General features: G+C 42.3%; 1 protein-coding gene and 1 long non-coding RNA gene across 3 annotated transcripts in view; one reads left to right on the forward strand and one right to left on the reverse strand.

Annotated features, from left to right (window-relative positions):
• Positions 1 to 2,051, reverse strand: part of LOC107395474 (uncharacterized) — a 4,525-nt gene extending 2,474 nt beyond the window's left edge. The window contains exon 1 of one of the 2 annotated variants that reach the window (XR_008564546.2): positions 1,311 to 1,673. This is a non-coding gene — a long non-coding RNA (uncharacterized lncRNA). Of the gene's footprint in view, positions 1 to 1,310; positions 1,674 to 1,963 lie in introns of those variants that run through there. The other variant, XR_011519291.1, reaches the window with a different exon arrangement.
• LOC139066398 (paramyosin-like) lies at positions 1,939 to 11,138 on the forward strand. Its single transcript, XM_070548950.1, has 2 exons — positions 1,939 to 7,309; positions 9,503 to 11,138. Exon 1 carries the CDS (start codon positions 2,251 to 2,253, stop codon positions 3,502 to 3,504), a length of 1,254 nt encoding a protein of 417 aa, XP_070405051.1. The 5' UTR covers positions 1,939 to 2,250; the 3' UTR covers positions 3,505 to 7,309; positions 9,503 to 11,138.
• Positions 11,139 to 16,735: the final 5,597 nt, after the last annotated feature.

The following is a 16,735-nucleotide window of genomic DNA, read 5'->3' on the forward strand; positions in this document are numbered from 1 at the left end:
GATTAAAATTATTCTTTATTTTGAGAAAAAGTAATTTTTTAAGATGCCATCATCAGTGTGTGAGGTATCTCGATGTTTTCATGACAAAACTCTAACATGAGACTGTGCTCTAACCTGTCACATAACATAACAAGCCTGATTCAATTCAGACATTTCAGATGGACCGTATGACAGCTGCTAACGATGGCCCTGCCCTACTTTACCTCTACATTACAGTTCCTTTATCCGTGTCCATCTTAGAGCTCCTCTCTGACTTTTAAAGTTAGCAGAGTTCATCCTTGGTAGTGGGTTCACTCACTCATTTAACCAACCACTGAAATCAGTTTGTTCATTCCAGTCCTAAATAATCCTCCAATCATCCAACTGGAATCCTTAAGGGTCCCGTAACGTCCATCCTGTCAGAACAGGCCTTGGGAGCCCAGGTGTTACTAGAACTAATGGTGTCTCCTCACCAGCGTGAGCCTCCAAACTGTGAAGGTTGGTCTCCAAACATGAACTTTAAATTCATGCCTTTATGTCCTCTTGTAACACTTTAACATGTTTTAAAAGGCTAGTATCATGATAAGTTACACCTCCCAGACCAAAGATCGGTACAATATAAGTGGGGCGACGGTGGCACAGGAGTTAAGAACTCGCCCCGTAATCGGAAGGTTGCAGGTTCGAGCCCCGCTCAGTCTGTCGCTGTTGTTGTGTCCTTGGGTAAGACACTTAACCCACGTTGCCTGCTGGTGGTGGTCGGAGGGACCGGTGGCGCCAGTGCTCGGCAGCCTCGCCTCTGTCAGTGCACCCCAGGGCAGCCGTGGCTACATCGTAGCTCATCCCCACCAGTGTGTGAATGTGTGTGTGAATGGGTGAATGACTGATTGTGTTGTAAAGCGCCTTGGGGGGTTCCAGGACTCTAGAAGGCGCTACATCAAATACAGGCCATTTATCATTAAAACATTATCGTAGACACTATTGAGACGTCATTATTTAAATATAAGTTATTTTTGTTCACCATAACTTCAACCAAGAAATAAGATGTATTGATTTGATGAAACCACGCTGTGTCATGCAGTCCTATATGTGTAACACACACACACACACACACACACACACACACACATGCATAAATGCATACACACACGCTTACACACACTGCAGCATGTTAGAATCATTTGAATGACTAATTTAACTACGTTGAACTGCTTTTATAATACTTCATAATAAATCATCACATATCTGTGGCATCAAGGAGCATCTTCTGAGTTCAAACACAGGGATGGAGCACAATGTTTACACCTGAAACAGTATCAGGATGTTTAACTCACAGAGGCCTGCAGGTCTTCTGTTTTATGAGCAAAGCGCTGAGAACCCGCTTGTTATGAGCGCTAAACGTTATTTTGACGCTGCCGTGCGGAGCGGAAAGGAAACACATTTCAAACACGGAACCGAGTCCGGCTACCGAACCGAGCAGAATTCTGATGACGTCACACCGGTGCGCGAAGGTGCGATTTCCAACCCACAGGAGAGGAGGGAGACAGGAGGTAAACAGCGAGTGTGGATCACAAGGACAGAACTGAGGTTTTTGAGCAAAACTCGGTAAAGATGGCTGTTTGTCCTCATTATCAAGTGTATACACCCCCCACCCCCCGTTTAGACGTGGCGCTCGTGCAGGTGTCTCTTTCTGTTCCCACGCTGCGACATGCAATATTTTTAATTTATTAAGTCTACAATTTATTTTTACTTAGTAACAGATACGATTTAAAATGTAGCGAATTACAATTGTTTTTTTTATAAAATACTCAAGTAAAAGTGAAAGTACAGATATTCAAAACGACTAAAAAAGTATACATACACAAAAAAAATACTCAATTACAATAACGTGAGTAAATGTAATTCGTTAATTTCCACCTCTGACCTCGGGCATAACAATATTGTTGACCACAGAGATTTGCACATTTACATAAGACTGTTCCTGTACCTGGGTGGCTGAAAGAAGCTGACGCGGAAGCTGACGCTGGCTAGTCCCGCGATACTTGCATGAATGCACGTGACGCTCTAGAACGTTGTTACGTTGCAGCTTTGATGACATCACTTTGTGACTTCATCACAGACTACACCACACTCAGCTACCATTCCGAGACATTGTGACTTGCTCTCAGCAGAGAATTAGTTCTCCTGTCTTCAACACTTTGTTTCTTTGTAGCGTTTTACCAAGTGTGTTTTACAGTCAGTATTATTGCTGCGTTTCTATAAACCATTAATCCAATGGCACAGCAGAAAACCACGGCGACTGCCCAACAGGCCTCCATGGACCAAGTTACACTTCTGAACGAAGTCCACAGGCTGAACGCTCTTTTAAACACCGAGAGAGCTAAATGGTCTCACGAAAACCAAAGAGCTTCTCAACTGGAGCAAGAGCTCGACCAAACTAAGGCGAATCTGGAAAAACAAAAGTGTCTTAAAGAAATGTACATCAATAAGGGCAAAGAGACCAAGAGAGAGCTGGAGCGACTGCAGAAATACAGCAATGCAGAGACTCTCAGCGCAACCAAAATCGCTTCTCAGGTGCAAAGCACCATTAAAAGACACAAGAAAAAGGCTCTTCAGCAGGATTACGAGGAGTTAAAGGTTTCTCACATTACCAAGCAAGAGAAGCTTTTATCTGAGCTTCAGATGGAGAAGGAGAAAAGCCAGAGTCTACAGGAAGAGCTTAACAAGCTTAAAAGCCAGATTCAAGAGATGAGCCTGAAATATGAACGAGATTTGTCTGCAAGTCAAATGGCTGCGTCTTCTCAGCAAGATAAGGCAAGCAGAGAAATCCAGGTCCTCACAGAGAAAATGGAGCAGAAACAGCAACTTATTTTCCAGCTGGGAACCGAGAAAGAGGAAGTCTATCAGACTTTGTCAGACCTGCAAAAAAGTTCTCAGCAGAAGGAAGAGCAACTCCTTGCAGATCTAGAGAAGATTCAGGCGTCTTACCAGGAGCTCAAAAATATCTCTGAGTCTAAGGTTGTTGAGTTAAAACAACAAGCAGAAGCTTTAGAGACGACTCTTCACCAGGAGAGAGCTGCTCATTATCAAGCATGGCTTAAAGCGGAGGCAGAAATTTACAATTTAAGAGATGAAAACAGCGCTTTTCATCAGGAAATGGCTTTTATTACAAAAACGTCCTCCGACAAAGAGGAATGTTTGAAAGCTGATGTTAAACAAATAGAAACTCAGCTCCAAAATCAGGTCCAACTGAACCACGATCTCATCGCCGAGCTGACAGACAGGGATGGGTTTGGACCTCCTAAAAGGAAGCTTGCTCGCCGAGCGTTGCCAAGCCAGGAGCCAACTCCTATAAAGCTCGACCTGGAAAGAGCGACTGAACTCCCGTTACCACCAAACAGCCCAGATGCAGAATCCACTGCAACAATTTCTGAAAACACGGAGACAAAACAAAAATCTTCCATCTGGAAACGAATGAGACACTTTCTGGGACTGAGAAAACCCCAGAGGTGGAAAAAGAAGGACTAATCCAACAAGTGACTAAATTCACTGTCCTTCAAATCTCCTACCCCAAATCTAAAGAAACCCAGAAAATAAACTAGGAAAAAAAGCGGGGTTGCGTGGTGGAACAGTGGATAGCACTGTTCCTTGGCTGGAAAAGGTTGCAGGTTCAAATCTGAACTGAATCTTTCTTGCTTGGAGTTAGCATATTCTCCCCATGCATACGTGGGTTTACTCCCGGTGCTCGGGTTCCCCCCACACACCAAATACATGAACGCTAAGTTCATTGGAGACTAGAAATTGTCCCTAGTTAGTTATTAGTTATGTGTCCCTATAATAGACTGGAGATAGGGTGTCCCCAGCCTATCGTCTGATTCCTGCCGAAACCAGCTCCCTTTGACCCTTTATGGGGAAAAGAGGTTAAGATAATAAACAGATTGACAAGCTAATGGCTAGCACAGGCATAGCTAAACCCTAAAAGTACTACTGGTATCCTAACATATCTCTACTGGCAAAGATTCACTGTGTTTCATGTAAACACAGCTTTCTAAGTTTTGCTGGGAGATAGCTCGGAGAATCCAGAGCTTTTAAATTGGCACCAATAAAAAATAAAAGTTCAGACTACGTTAATTGAAATATAAATATAAGTAAAAAAAAAACATAAATAAATATATAAAATCCCAACAGGTAGGCTAGAAAAGTCAATAATCCCACGTGATCTGTTTTCCATAGTACGCCGGTTGTTGCAACCATAGGCTGCACAAAAAATCAGGACTCCAGCTGGGTTTGGAGAGTGAGGAAACCCACCCAATATGGCGGCTACGCTGTTACATTCTCCAGCACCCGATGGGGCGACTACATCAGAGCAATTCTGGGAGACACAGACCGAATCCGGTGATCTCCTTAACCGTGAATGTTTGAAATTTAGTATGTAGATCTTTAGTTTGTCATTTGTAGTTTAGTTTGTTTATAGTTATTGAGCTGAGGGCCATTTTTTACTTTTTATTTTTATTTTTTTGCTTTAATTAACAGTTTTCATATTTAAATTCAGGTTAGTGTTTTTACACTCCCTCATGTATAAGATAAACTCATATAAACTTGTATATATAAACCTTTTGTAAAATAATACATTCATACCATCAGTAGACACCTCATTATTTTACTCACACTGCTTATTTTTCACTATAGATAAACTAGGGCTGAACGATTTTAGGAAAAGATTGAATTGCAATTTTTCTAGCAGAAATTGCAATTTCGGTTCAATTTACAATTTTCTGCAAGCAAATGTCCAACATTAGCCTGCCAAGCCATCCTGTACAGGTCCTTCTAAAAAAAATAGCATATTGTGATAAAGTTCATTATTTTCTGTAATGTCCTGATAAACATTCGACTTTCATATATATTAGATTCATTACACACAACTGAAGTAGTTCAAGCCTTTTATTGTTTCTAATATTGATGATGTTGGCATACAGCTCATGAAAACCCAAAATTCCCATCTCAAAAAAGTAGCATATCATGAAAAGGTTCTCTAAATGAGCTATTAACCTAATCATCTGAATCAACTAAAGCCTCAACACCTGCAAAAGATTCCTGAGGCCTTTAAAAACTCCCAGCCTGGTGTCGTGTGCCAGGGTGAGTGCTCCTCTCATTTTTGTTCCATCTTTGAGCTGCTGTGTTTCAAGAGAGGGAGGCTCCAGCTGCAGCTCATGAACAATCAGCGGGTCCAGCTATAAGAGGAGGAGGAGAACACATCTTGACGCCGACAGGTACAACTCAGACTGTCCCAACCGCAGCCCCAGGCCCCCGCTGCGGAGCCTCCGCTCGCCGGCCCCGTTCCTCCTGCAGCTCCCAGGTCGGCAGCAGCAGCCACCCCGGAAGTCACCTATCTCTGTCCAGCCTCCTCACCGCCATCACCGACGTCCAGTGGTGAGTTTGATGACTGTTACAGTTTTCTGCTACAATGTCGGCTCGCTTTCGAGGGCTCACCAGGAGGCTTTTCTTCGGACTCAGTCAAGATCTCATGCATAGAAGGATTACTTCGTGGGAGAGCCCTAAGATGGGCTGAGGTGAAGAGTCACTGTACTACTTTTCTGTCGGGACTTCTGGAGGACTTTTTGACTGATTTTAAACGAACTTTTGGCAGTACTGAGTCTTTTAAGGACATCAGTAAAAGACTGTGGAGTTTATCGCAGGGGCGGAGATCTGTTGCTGACATGTCTGTGGAGTTTAGAACCCTGGCGGCTCTGTCATCCTGGCTCGAGGAAGCCCTCCTCGCTGCCTTCACGGAGTCCCTCAACGACCGAGTTCGGAACCAGCTGGCACTGTGCCCAGAACCCCAGTCGCTGGAGGAACTCATCCGCCTGGCTATTTCTATTGGTAAACGCCAGCATGAACTGCGGTACCAGAACCTTCCCCACATTGGACCGTCACCATGAGTCGGGCACTCGGCCCTCCGCGGAGCCAACCACCATGGAGGAACCCATGCAGATGGGAAGGACACGCCTCAGCCGGGAGGAGAGGTCACATCGGGGAGCCAGGACGCTTTGCTAGAGCCTGTCTGGCTCTGTTAAAAGGCAGAGCCCACCAGTAAAGACAAGACTACTGGTGGGCAGTGTTGGGAACGTTACTTTAAAAAAGTAATTAGTTATAGTTACTGATTACTTTGTCAAAAAAGTAACTCAGTTACTGAGTTACAACATCATAAAAGTAACTAATTACCAACAAAAGTAACTACTTACTTTTTTCATTAAAGAATGCAAGAATTACTACAATAGTGAAATATAAATGACTAATGACTGGAACATAATAAAATGTATGTCCAAATGTTTTTTATAAACCTGAATAATTTCAATAAATAAGCACTTAACAGGAGGAACTACTAATAGGAACATTACACTTATCTAGACTATTAAAAGGTCACTGTGTGATATTTAACAAGACCCCAATCAGCTAAAATTTAAAATTGCAAATAGAAACACCTGTAAAGGTTTCCGAGCCTTTAAATGGTATCTCGGTCTAGTTAAATTACAGAAATAAATGTAATTTTGCACAGTATTCTAATTTTTCCAGCTTCACATAATTGTGTGTTTTAGCAGCATTTCTGTTGCTGGTAATCTAGTAACGGTTAAATAAATAAATAAATATCCTTTAAAATGACACTAGAAGAGGCACAAATCTGATGGAGGACTTTAATGTACTAACGTGGGTCAGACCCAACCACAGAAGAGCTGAAGCTGGATGGTGAACACACACAGGTAGTTCTGATAACACCTGAGCTCCATGACGTTTGAGACTGATGCATCAGTGTTACAGCGGGGCTAAAGACATGATCAGAAACAGGTTACAGCTGGATGATCTAGGAAGGTAGAAGATCAGGACGTCTGAGCGGTGAACAGGTGAGCGGACCGATCGGGACGTCCCGCTGTCACGCTAAGAAGGGCACGGCTGCAGACCCGCAGATTCACTGCTGCAGATTCCCACCTGCAGCAGCGAATCTGCGGGGGGTCTGCAGCCGTGGACTATTCATCACGTCTTCCTCGTTCTTCACGGGCCGTGATGCTCTTGGATGAAAACATCTGCCTCCTTAGCTCCTGATCAGCTGATGACAGCTTCTACACACCACGCTGCTTAACGCACGCATTTCCTTATCAGTAACAGAAACAAAGTTTTGATAAAAGAAGACGTGGGCCGCTGCTGTAAAAAAAGTGAGGCGCGAACCGGAAAAGCTTCTGCCGATCACAATTCAACAACGGATTATGAAACAATTCAACAACGGATTATGAAAGAACGGATAACGCTCGAAACACGCAGATTCTTCCTGATGTGAGAGGTGAGTCTCCACTTTGTTTTGGTTGTTTTGGCGTTGACATCATCCTAGCGCGCCGACACCTCTCTCTCCCTGGCTGCAGCTGAAGTGTGGCGGTCAGAAAGCCTGTTGCTCAACGTTCATCAAGCACATAGTAACGCACAACCTTCCGTCCCCAGTAACGGTAACGGCGTTGTAACGGCGGGAAAAGTAATTAATTAGATTATTCCGTTACCTATAAAAGAACGCCGTTAGAAACGCCGTTATACTTAAACGGCGTTACTCCCAACACTGCTGGTGGGCAGTAACTCTTCTTCTGCGAGCTCCCATTGTGTACTTCAGTGTGTTGTGTTTTGAACTCTGAGCAGTTTCCTGTAGAAGCGCTTGTTGACTCTGGTTGTGAGCAGTCCTTGTTGGACCCGGACTTAGTAAAGAGATGGAAGATCCCAACCATTCGGCTCCCTACTCCACTCTCTGTGTCTTCCTTGGACGACCGGAACCTGTCAACCATTACTCACCAGACCATCCCGTTGCAGTTACGAGTGTCAGGGTAACCACGAGGAGGCTTTGGCTTTTTATGTGTTTCCCTCTCCTCAGTCACCTCTCATCCTGGCACACTCCTGGCTCTCCCTCCATAACCCCCACGTGAACTGGGAGACTAACAGAGTTGAGGAATGGAGCTCCAGATGCCCACAGACCTGCCTCCGCTCAGCCTCACCCATTCTCCGCATCTCTGCCGCTCCTCCAGCAGAAAGGATAGACCTGTCCTCTGTGCCACCGGTCCACCACAACCTCAGCCTAGTTTTCAGCAAGGATCGGGCATCATCTCTCCCCCCACACAGGCCATTCGATTGCAGCATAAATCTGCTGCCAGGGGCTCCTCTTCCCTCTAGCCGCCTTTACCACCTCTCTAAACCAGAGAGAGAGCATGGAGAGCTACATACAGGCGTCTCTGGCCGTCGGCCTCATCAGACCGTCCTCATCACCCCTAGGAGCGGGTTTCTTCTTCATTCCGAAGAAGGAAGGAACACTCAGACCCTGTATTGACTACAGGGGTCTGAACCAGATTACAGTTAAGAACAAATACCCGCTGCCTCTACTAACATCTACTTTTGAGCCCATTCAGGATGCCAGCATCTTCAGTCGCCTGGATCTCCGGAACGCTTACCATCTGGTTCGAATTCGTCAGGGAGACGAATGGAAGACCGTGTTTAAGACTCCCATCAGACATTTCGAATACTTAGTGATGCCCTTTGGTTTAACTAATGCACCGGCCGTGTTCCAGTCCCTAGTGAACTCTGTTTTAGGAGACTTTCTAAATAAGTTTGTGACTGTTTATTTAGACGATATTTAGATATTTTTCTAACTCCTTAGAGCAACATGTAAGACACATTAGGGCCATGTTACAGCGCCTCCTGGAGAACCACTTATATGTAAAGGCGGAGAAATGTGTGTTCCCCAAGGTAAAGTTCCTTGGTTTTATCATCCAGAGCGGGAGACTAAAGGTTGGTTTATGCTTGACGCCTCCGCGAGGTCTGCACAGCTCCGCGCGGCGAAATTGCGTCATTTTAACGACCACGCCCCTCCACCGCGTCTCCGCACGGCCCAAAATTTCCACACCGCGCACCTAGGAAATTTTCTAACCACGCGGGCAGTCGGCCGCGGAAAAACATGGCGGACTGGCAAGAACTAGTATGGCAGAGGTTCGTAAATACGGACATTTGTATGATTCAGCTCTCAGAGATCACCGTGATCAACATGTTGTTAATAATTCTTGGAGAGAACTAGCTCGCACTGTCGGAAAAGACGAGGACGCTGTTAAAAATGCTGAAATGCCGTGTTGTAAACAGTAATTTCTACTTCTACTACGGTGTAGTGTTGGATGCACGCCGTAGAGCTCCATGCTGCCCCGTTAAGTTTGGGAGAATATTGGCTCACCGCAGAGACAAGCCGCACGAACCATAAACGCTGCAAGTTGTGAAGCGCGTTCCATCCGCGAGCCGCATCACCAAGCGGAAAGTGAATGCGTCAAGCATAAACCAAGCTTCAGGGCAGACCCTGAGAAGGTCAGTGCAGTCACTCAGTGGCCCACTCCAACTTCTCGAAAGCAGTTACAAAGGTTTCTGGGCTTCGCCAACTTTTACAGGACGCTTATAAGGAACTACAGCCAGACCGCCACCTCGCTGACAAACCTGACCTCTGTTAATCGCCCTTTAGTTTGGACCTCAGAAGCCGAGGCTGCCTTCCAGACCTTAAAGAGGAAGTTCACTAACGCCCCTGTGCTCCACAGACCTGACCCGCAACGACCGTTCACCCTGGAAGTGACACCTCTGACACCGGCGTACTCTCTCAGGTATCTCCCATGGATAATAAACATGACTTGTGTGCTGTTTAGTTTTCCAGCAGAGCCCTGTAGCTGCTCCTCTATGACCCACGTCTCTTTCACCGTACCTTTATGCTCGGCTGCGAGCTCAGCGTTGTCACAAGGTTACGCAACGTGTCAAATCCCAGTCTGATGTTCAAACGCCTCGTTTACACAGCTGAGATGTGTGGTAGTCTCCACAATCCTGACTCGATCTGATTGGTCCGTGTGAGTACTGGACGTAGAAGGCTGAGACAAACTGTCTGATGAGAGATCAGGCTGCAAAAGAAAGAGGTATTCACTTTTACTCATTCAACAATAAAAACATCAGTTTGTAATGAAAAGATCCAGAAGGAACGTGAACAGTAGCAGCGCCTAAGGGAGCTGGGTGTCTATGAGCAGCTGGGGGGTCATTACCTCGGGGGCGGGAGCAAACACCGTGCTGGATGAGCTCTACAGCGTGCTGGATGAGCTCTCATAATAGCTACAATCTGAAAAACCAGTCTGATCAGTGGGATGGCCTCGGTAGTTCATGAAGATGTCTGAAACAAAACAACAGACGTTTTTTTGAGTTGTAATGAAATGTGGGGGCTTGTCCGGGATTTGAACCTAAGACCCACAATGATTTCCTTGAAACACATGGTTTGTAAAAACAAAGTGTATAAAATTGTCTAAATTTTCAGGATCTATAAAAATTTAACTGATGGTGTTTTTCTACGTTTCCACATATATGACATAAAAAAGTAAACACAAATATACTTTTGTTTCTCATTCTTCCAGGAAAGCCCACACTTGGATTAAATATTACGACTCTCGTGACACCCAAAGGTCAGAAGTCAACAACTATCACCTCTTTGGTAATCACAGAGTTTCCTATGTGGTGGCCAGCAGAGGGCGACATCTCTCTTCCCACAGATCTTTTTTAAATCTTTTTTTTTCAGACTTTGGCTGCATTTTAAAAGCACAAATAATTATCAAGTCATTTGTTTCTACTAGCAAAGCATTTTTTCATTAACGTGTCAAATCCAGCCCATCTCAGCTGGGAATGCATCCCAAATTACCTGGCATGTCCATAAATCATCCAGGTTGGGCTGCTGTGGAGTCAGGCCTGGCTGAATGATGCAGGTGTTACAGGTGTACGCTGAGGAGGGACAAAATAAATAAAGTTTAGCACAAAAAAACTGAAAAGAGCGTTTTCATTTAAACTTTTACACCGTCACATGCCACGTGTCCGGTACTGTTTCCTAAACCAACATCACTACCTCTGAACGTCTTTAAATCTATTTCAGGCTTTTTATTATTTAAACAACTTTACTGACGTTTATTTATGGTTTGAAACTGTCGCTGTCAAGGTGAGTGTTTAAGATATTCCAGCATAACTTACTAACAATTCATGCTAAAATCGATTTTTACCTCCTAGTCTAACAAGTCTCATGGGCAGTTTTTCACCACTACTCTAAACATAACTTTAAAAATCAAGCATGTTAGAAAGGTTCATTTAAGTTTGTCATATTTCAGGAAACTTTTCTGCTCTTAATCCATCTCTAGTTTGCAGAGTTGCAAAAGTCACGCATCACATTTAAGATTCAGGTGCTGAACTTGTTCCTCACTCAGCAGAAGCTGATCCTGAGGCATTACTGAGTTTGCATGTTTCTCCATGAGCACATGAGGGAATTCACCCGATGCATTTAGAGATGTTTAACTGATTTCAGATGAGATTATTACAGTAAAATAATTTACTGTGATGTTAAAATCTACAACCGAAAATGAATAATTAATTAATTATTAATGTCATCTAATCAAGCTAAATCTATCAAAATTACAGCAGATTTTATTTTTAAAGTTTAAACTGGTTTCAATAGAAAATGCATAAAAATTGGTACTAAAAGGCTGAGGCCTTTCCCCAGAGCAAGCTGGGGAAAGGTTCTGATGGCACACAAAACCCTCCAGATAAAGACTGCTTTCTGCTCGTCATGGACCCAAGATGCTCTTCTGCTCTCTCATATCACTCTCACTACATCAGCGGCATGTCTCCATGACTATCCAACCATACATGTCCACAGTTGCACCAGTCTCCTGTTTTTTCATAAGATTTGAAATATTTGCTTTAAAACCTAAATGTGTCAGAGTTTAAAAAACAGTAAAGATGTGTCCGTTGAACAAACACGATCTGTGAAATGTGACCACTGGTAAAAATTCCTGCTTAATCTCTTCTAGGTTCAAATGACACAAGAATCCTCCTGCTGGGAAAACCTGGAGGTGGGAGGAGCAGCCTTTGAAACATGGAAAGCGCTTCAAGGTGACTGTCACGTTGTTGATGATAAGTAAACACTGGAACAACGACATCACGAGGAGCAACAGGATTGGAGGACCGTTGGTTAACGTTAGTCCGTGCTGCAGTACAAGCAGTGTTGGGAGCACTTTTCAGTGCAGCTATAGGTTTTGGTTTTGATGAAGCAGTTTGTGCGTGCACTGGTGTTGTTGGAGGTCTTGTAGGAGCTGCGGGGCTTAGGTGATGTCAGCTGTCCACATTGTCATTGTGTTGACGTGTGGTCAGTGATCACACAGACAACGTTTGATATAGATCCGATCATGCGCATGGGAGTTATTACGTCAAGGAATGTAGCCAGATGCTGTTTAATCACATGCATGTAGATACAGGTTTTTTAGAGGTGATTTCATATTTCAGGACTTGACATTGATTCTTTGTTGTTTAATCAGACAAGCTGTTGAATTGTAATGATGTCATAAATAACTGCATACTTTTAGTGGGAAACAAATATTGCAATTGTTTTAAAATGTTATTTACAAATGACAAAGTCAGGTAAAAATTACTTGGATTAAATAGACCTGAGAGTGGTTATTTTAACTATTATTTCAATCAGATCACTTAATTAAAATGATAAACAAATTACAAATGTGTAAATTTAATGAAACAAGAAAAACAATGCCCCAAAAATGTGTTGTGTGATTTAAGCTGAAAACTGGTAACGTACCATAAATATTAATGTCATAAGTCACTTTGTTTTTCTGTCCTTGAAACTTAAAGAGAAACTAAACAGTTCAGCTAGACAGAATGAGACATCACAACTCCAGTTCTTATCTAAAAGGTCTTCACCCTGAGTTCATCTCATCGGCAGCATGGATGGTAAGTTACATTTACTTTTTTGTTGTTTGTTTGTTACAGTTTTTTTCTATTGCTAGAACACGTTTTTCAAAACTGTACGTTTCTTTCAAAACTGCACACACAAAACCCCAAACATAACACACAAATTCCTAAACTGTGGCTTCCCTTTGCAACAAAACCCTGCCACCACATATCATAACATGTTCCCAAAATAGAACACCTGTTTTCATTTGGTAAACACAGCCACATTTTCACATGACACACACATACCATTCATTGCTTAAACACAAGTAGCCTTTGAGTGAACACTACCAAGCATGGAAAGAACACTGAAGAGCAAAACTGAAAACACAATTGTTGAAAGGGATCACAATGAATTATACACTGAATGTATGACAGTGCCCACTTTTCTCTGAGACAAACATTAGACATCACACAAAATTTGAGACAAAACATTTTATTTTTACAGTTAGCACCAACCCCCCCCCCCCCCGCAAGCATAATCGTGGGGCATCATGCTGCCGGTCTCTGTCTGGCCAGAGCAGAGGACCTCATCAACATCACAGGCGATGTCCTCCTGGTCCAAATAGCGCTGGAAGTACCGCCTCGAGTGCCTCATGAAGCCCTGACAGGCCTCAAAGGCCACATCTCTACAAGCCTCCTCCATGGCTTGAAGCAGTGGGACCTTGCTCTGTGGATTCCTTTCGTACACCTTCCACCTCCAGGCTGAGAAAAACTCCTCAGTGGGATTGAGGAAGGGGGAATAAGGTGGAAGGTATAAAATGGAAAACCGTGGGTGGTCCTGAAACCACTCCTACACCTGGGTAGCCTTGTGGAAACTTACTTTTATGCTGCAGTCCCTGATTGCAAATTGCTCGCCAGACCCGAAAGTTTAGAGATTTGAATATTTGTGTGTTGTTGATTGAAGCTTTGAGAATTTATGTGGAAAGTGTGTGTAAACCTGAAAATTGTGTGTTGTGTTTTGACAGCAAGGTAATGTGAAATTGACATCAGAGTGTAAAGGAGGAAAATCAGAGTTCTAATATGATAAGGAAATCTTAAGTAGTGATAAACTGAGTCAAGCGATTGGGAACAGAAGTAGAGGTTGTGAAAATTGTGCCTCATTTTTGCTTTTGAGTTTTAGCAATCGAAAAAAACTGTAATAAACCAGAATCTCAAAGAAAAAGGTCTTCTGATAGAGCTCTGAAACAACTCTTCTAAGACTGAGGAAGTGAGCAGAAAGGCAAAAGAACTACAGGGGTGAAAATAGCACATTTAGGCAGCTTTGGCCTTTCTGAGTGAATTTCAAACACAAAATCAATGCAATGCCAACTGCCTCCGACAAAAAGTGGCTGAAGTTGATCCAGAAAGTTTCTAGATGTTGCCAGATGACATCGCACGCATCTTCAAATGCATCTTTTAGCAGCATATAACCAGAGGTTATGCCTGACCTAATATTTTAGAGGAATAGACGTATGGATGATATAACATTGTCTAATTCAGGAAAATCTCAGACAAAACTGTTTCACATAGAAGTGACTTAGATAGAAGCATCCTGCGGGTGGCGCTGTTGTCAGATCGCGGCTGAATTGTTTCCCAAATACAGTGTGTCATTAGTGCACAACAGTGGTTTAATGACCTCTCCCTGTTTTTTGTTCTTTAGCAACAGTTATTTTGTTAAGTTAGTTAGATTGTGCAATTTACATCACAGGAAATAATGTTTACAGAGGTTAATACCTGTATCACCTGTCTAAAGGAGATATACAACTAATCAAGTTGCATCACACGTTTAATGTGTTCATTGATAAGAAACTGCATTAATATGTTGAATTTATAGATACTGAAAAAGTAAAGGTGCAGATCTGTGTGCCATTCAAAAGAATACTTAAAAAAACCTGAATGTCTCACCTCACCAGAAAGGCACCATGGGTGACCTAGGGGACCACTGCTTTAGATGACTCACCTGACTGGATCACCTGTTCACTCACTGAATGTGGGCTGCATGGTGGCGCAGATGTTAGCACTGTTGCCTCGCAGCACGAAGGTCGCAGGTTCAAAACTCGGCTGTGGTCTTTCTGCGTGGAGTTGCGTGTTCTCCCCATGCATGCATACATATACACACACACACACACACACACACACACACACATATATATATATATATATATATATATATATATATATATATATATATATGTGTGTGTGTGTGTGTATATATATATATATATATATATATATATATATATATATATTATGTGTGTGTTTCTCTCAGAGCTCTTCAAAATCAGTTCACCTATGTATAAATACGTGTTGACTGGTTGTAAAACTAATCATCAGGAGACAGATGAGAGCTGTTTTTTATCTTAAAACCACTTAAACACAAAAGTGATCCCTGCTCAAATTGTTTTACAAAATGTCTGAAATGAGAAGAGTTCCTTATTTTTGCTCATGTCAATAATTATTAATGTCCTTGTCTTTTAAAATGTGTCAATTCCAGAATATTGAGTTAAAACAATAATGAAACATTTGTAACATGATCCATAAAAAAATTGAATGTTCAGATCAGTGCAAATGAACAAAAATCATCCAAACTCTAACTGCAACAGCTAAATACATGCAATCACACCATACACTTGGTATAGTAAAATCACCAAATGGAGCATCTCCAAACAAAACAGATCAGTGTTCCCATAAACCTCTAGATGTGGGAAAATGAACATTGCGTTTTAGACCAGGAGATGACGCTAACGGACAGGAAACAGCTGCATCGGGATGATGTCTAGTGAAGATGTGTTTTGTAATAATTGGGGTGATTCCTGCAATGTTTTCAATTTCCATTATAGCTGGGAGAGAAAAAAACACTGAAACACCTCAACAAACAGAGGAAGCATGTGAATATGAGCTGTGGAGCAAAAATAAATAGCATAGTTATAAAATATTCTACAAACTGTGTCTGCTTATTCATCCATCCACCATCAGGTAAACTGTTGTTTCTATGTTTGCTAGTTTTCACAGTGATCTCATGTCTAAGCAGTAATTGTTTCTGCAAAATAAATTACATATATGAACATTGATACTAACGATGAATCGACCAGCATCATCGTCTGCGGACCAGAGGGAGGAGCTGCTGCAGGAAAACAAAGTGATAAAAAAGAGTTTCATTTTCAGCATATATAATTTCTTGTAATGTTTCTCATTGTTCAGTCAGGAATGAGTTTTTTTAGACTCTACCAGCAATGTCAATCACACACACACACACACACACACACACACACACACACAGCCTGACTGACATTGTCAGATTAGTGACAAGATGAATGCTGATGGACATCTTGTATTCATAGTGTGGGTAGTTGTACAAAAAAAATACTTTTTCAATTTTTGTTTTGCAGAAGTCAGTCTAGACCTGATTCATGTCAAATACAAATGTATCATAACGGTCTACAAAGCACATAAAGGTAATCATATAAAAACCCTCAAACACCGTTTATAGCAAATAACTGGTGACTGAAACCATTTTTGATCATCTTAACTAAAACAGACCAGTGCCCTACACAGTCATGCTTTCAACGCAGTCCTTGAGCACATTTGTCAAAACAGCATCTTACAGAATGGCGGTGACATTTATGGTGTTAGTGCTCAAACAAGCCGATCTGTTGCTGTGATTGGTTCTGATTCAAAGTGGACCCAGAAAAGCCTGGGCACGTCTTCACAGAGTTGTCATCACTGTTTCATACAAACCCGGAACAAAATGAAAATATTGGATTTTGGAAAGCTTATTTTTAATCAAATTTATTGACTTGATTAATGGTTTGGCAACTTTTTTTATGTCAGTCAGCAGGTTTTTGCTCATTTGAGATCAAAGTATAATGTCTACTGAAATTACTAATAAAACAATGACTGCATTTGTATATTTAATCGTATTTAAATACTTTATTTGTTTTACTCTGAATCCCTTTAA

The sequence above is a fragment of the Nothobranchius furzeri genome, chromosome 2, assembly GCF_043380555.1.
Source record: "Nothobranchius furzeri strain GRZ-AD chromosome 2, NfurGRZ-RIMD1, whole genome shotgun sequence".
Classification (NCBI taxonomy): domain Eukaryota; kingdom Metazoa; phylum Chordata; class Actinopteri; order Cyprinodontiformes; family Nothobranchiidae; genus Nothobranchius; species Nothobranchius furzeri.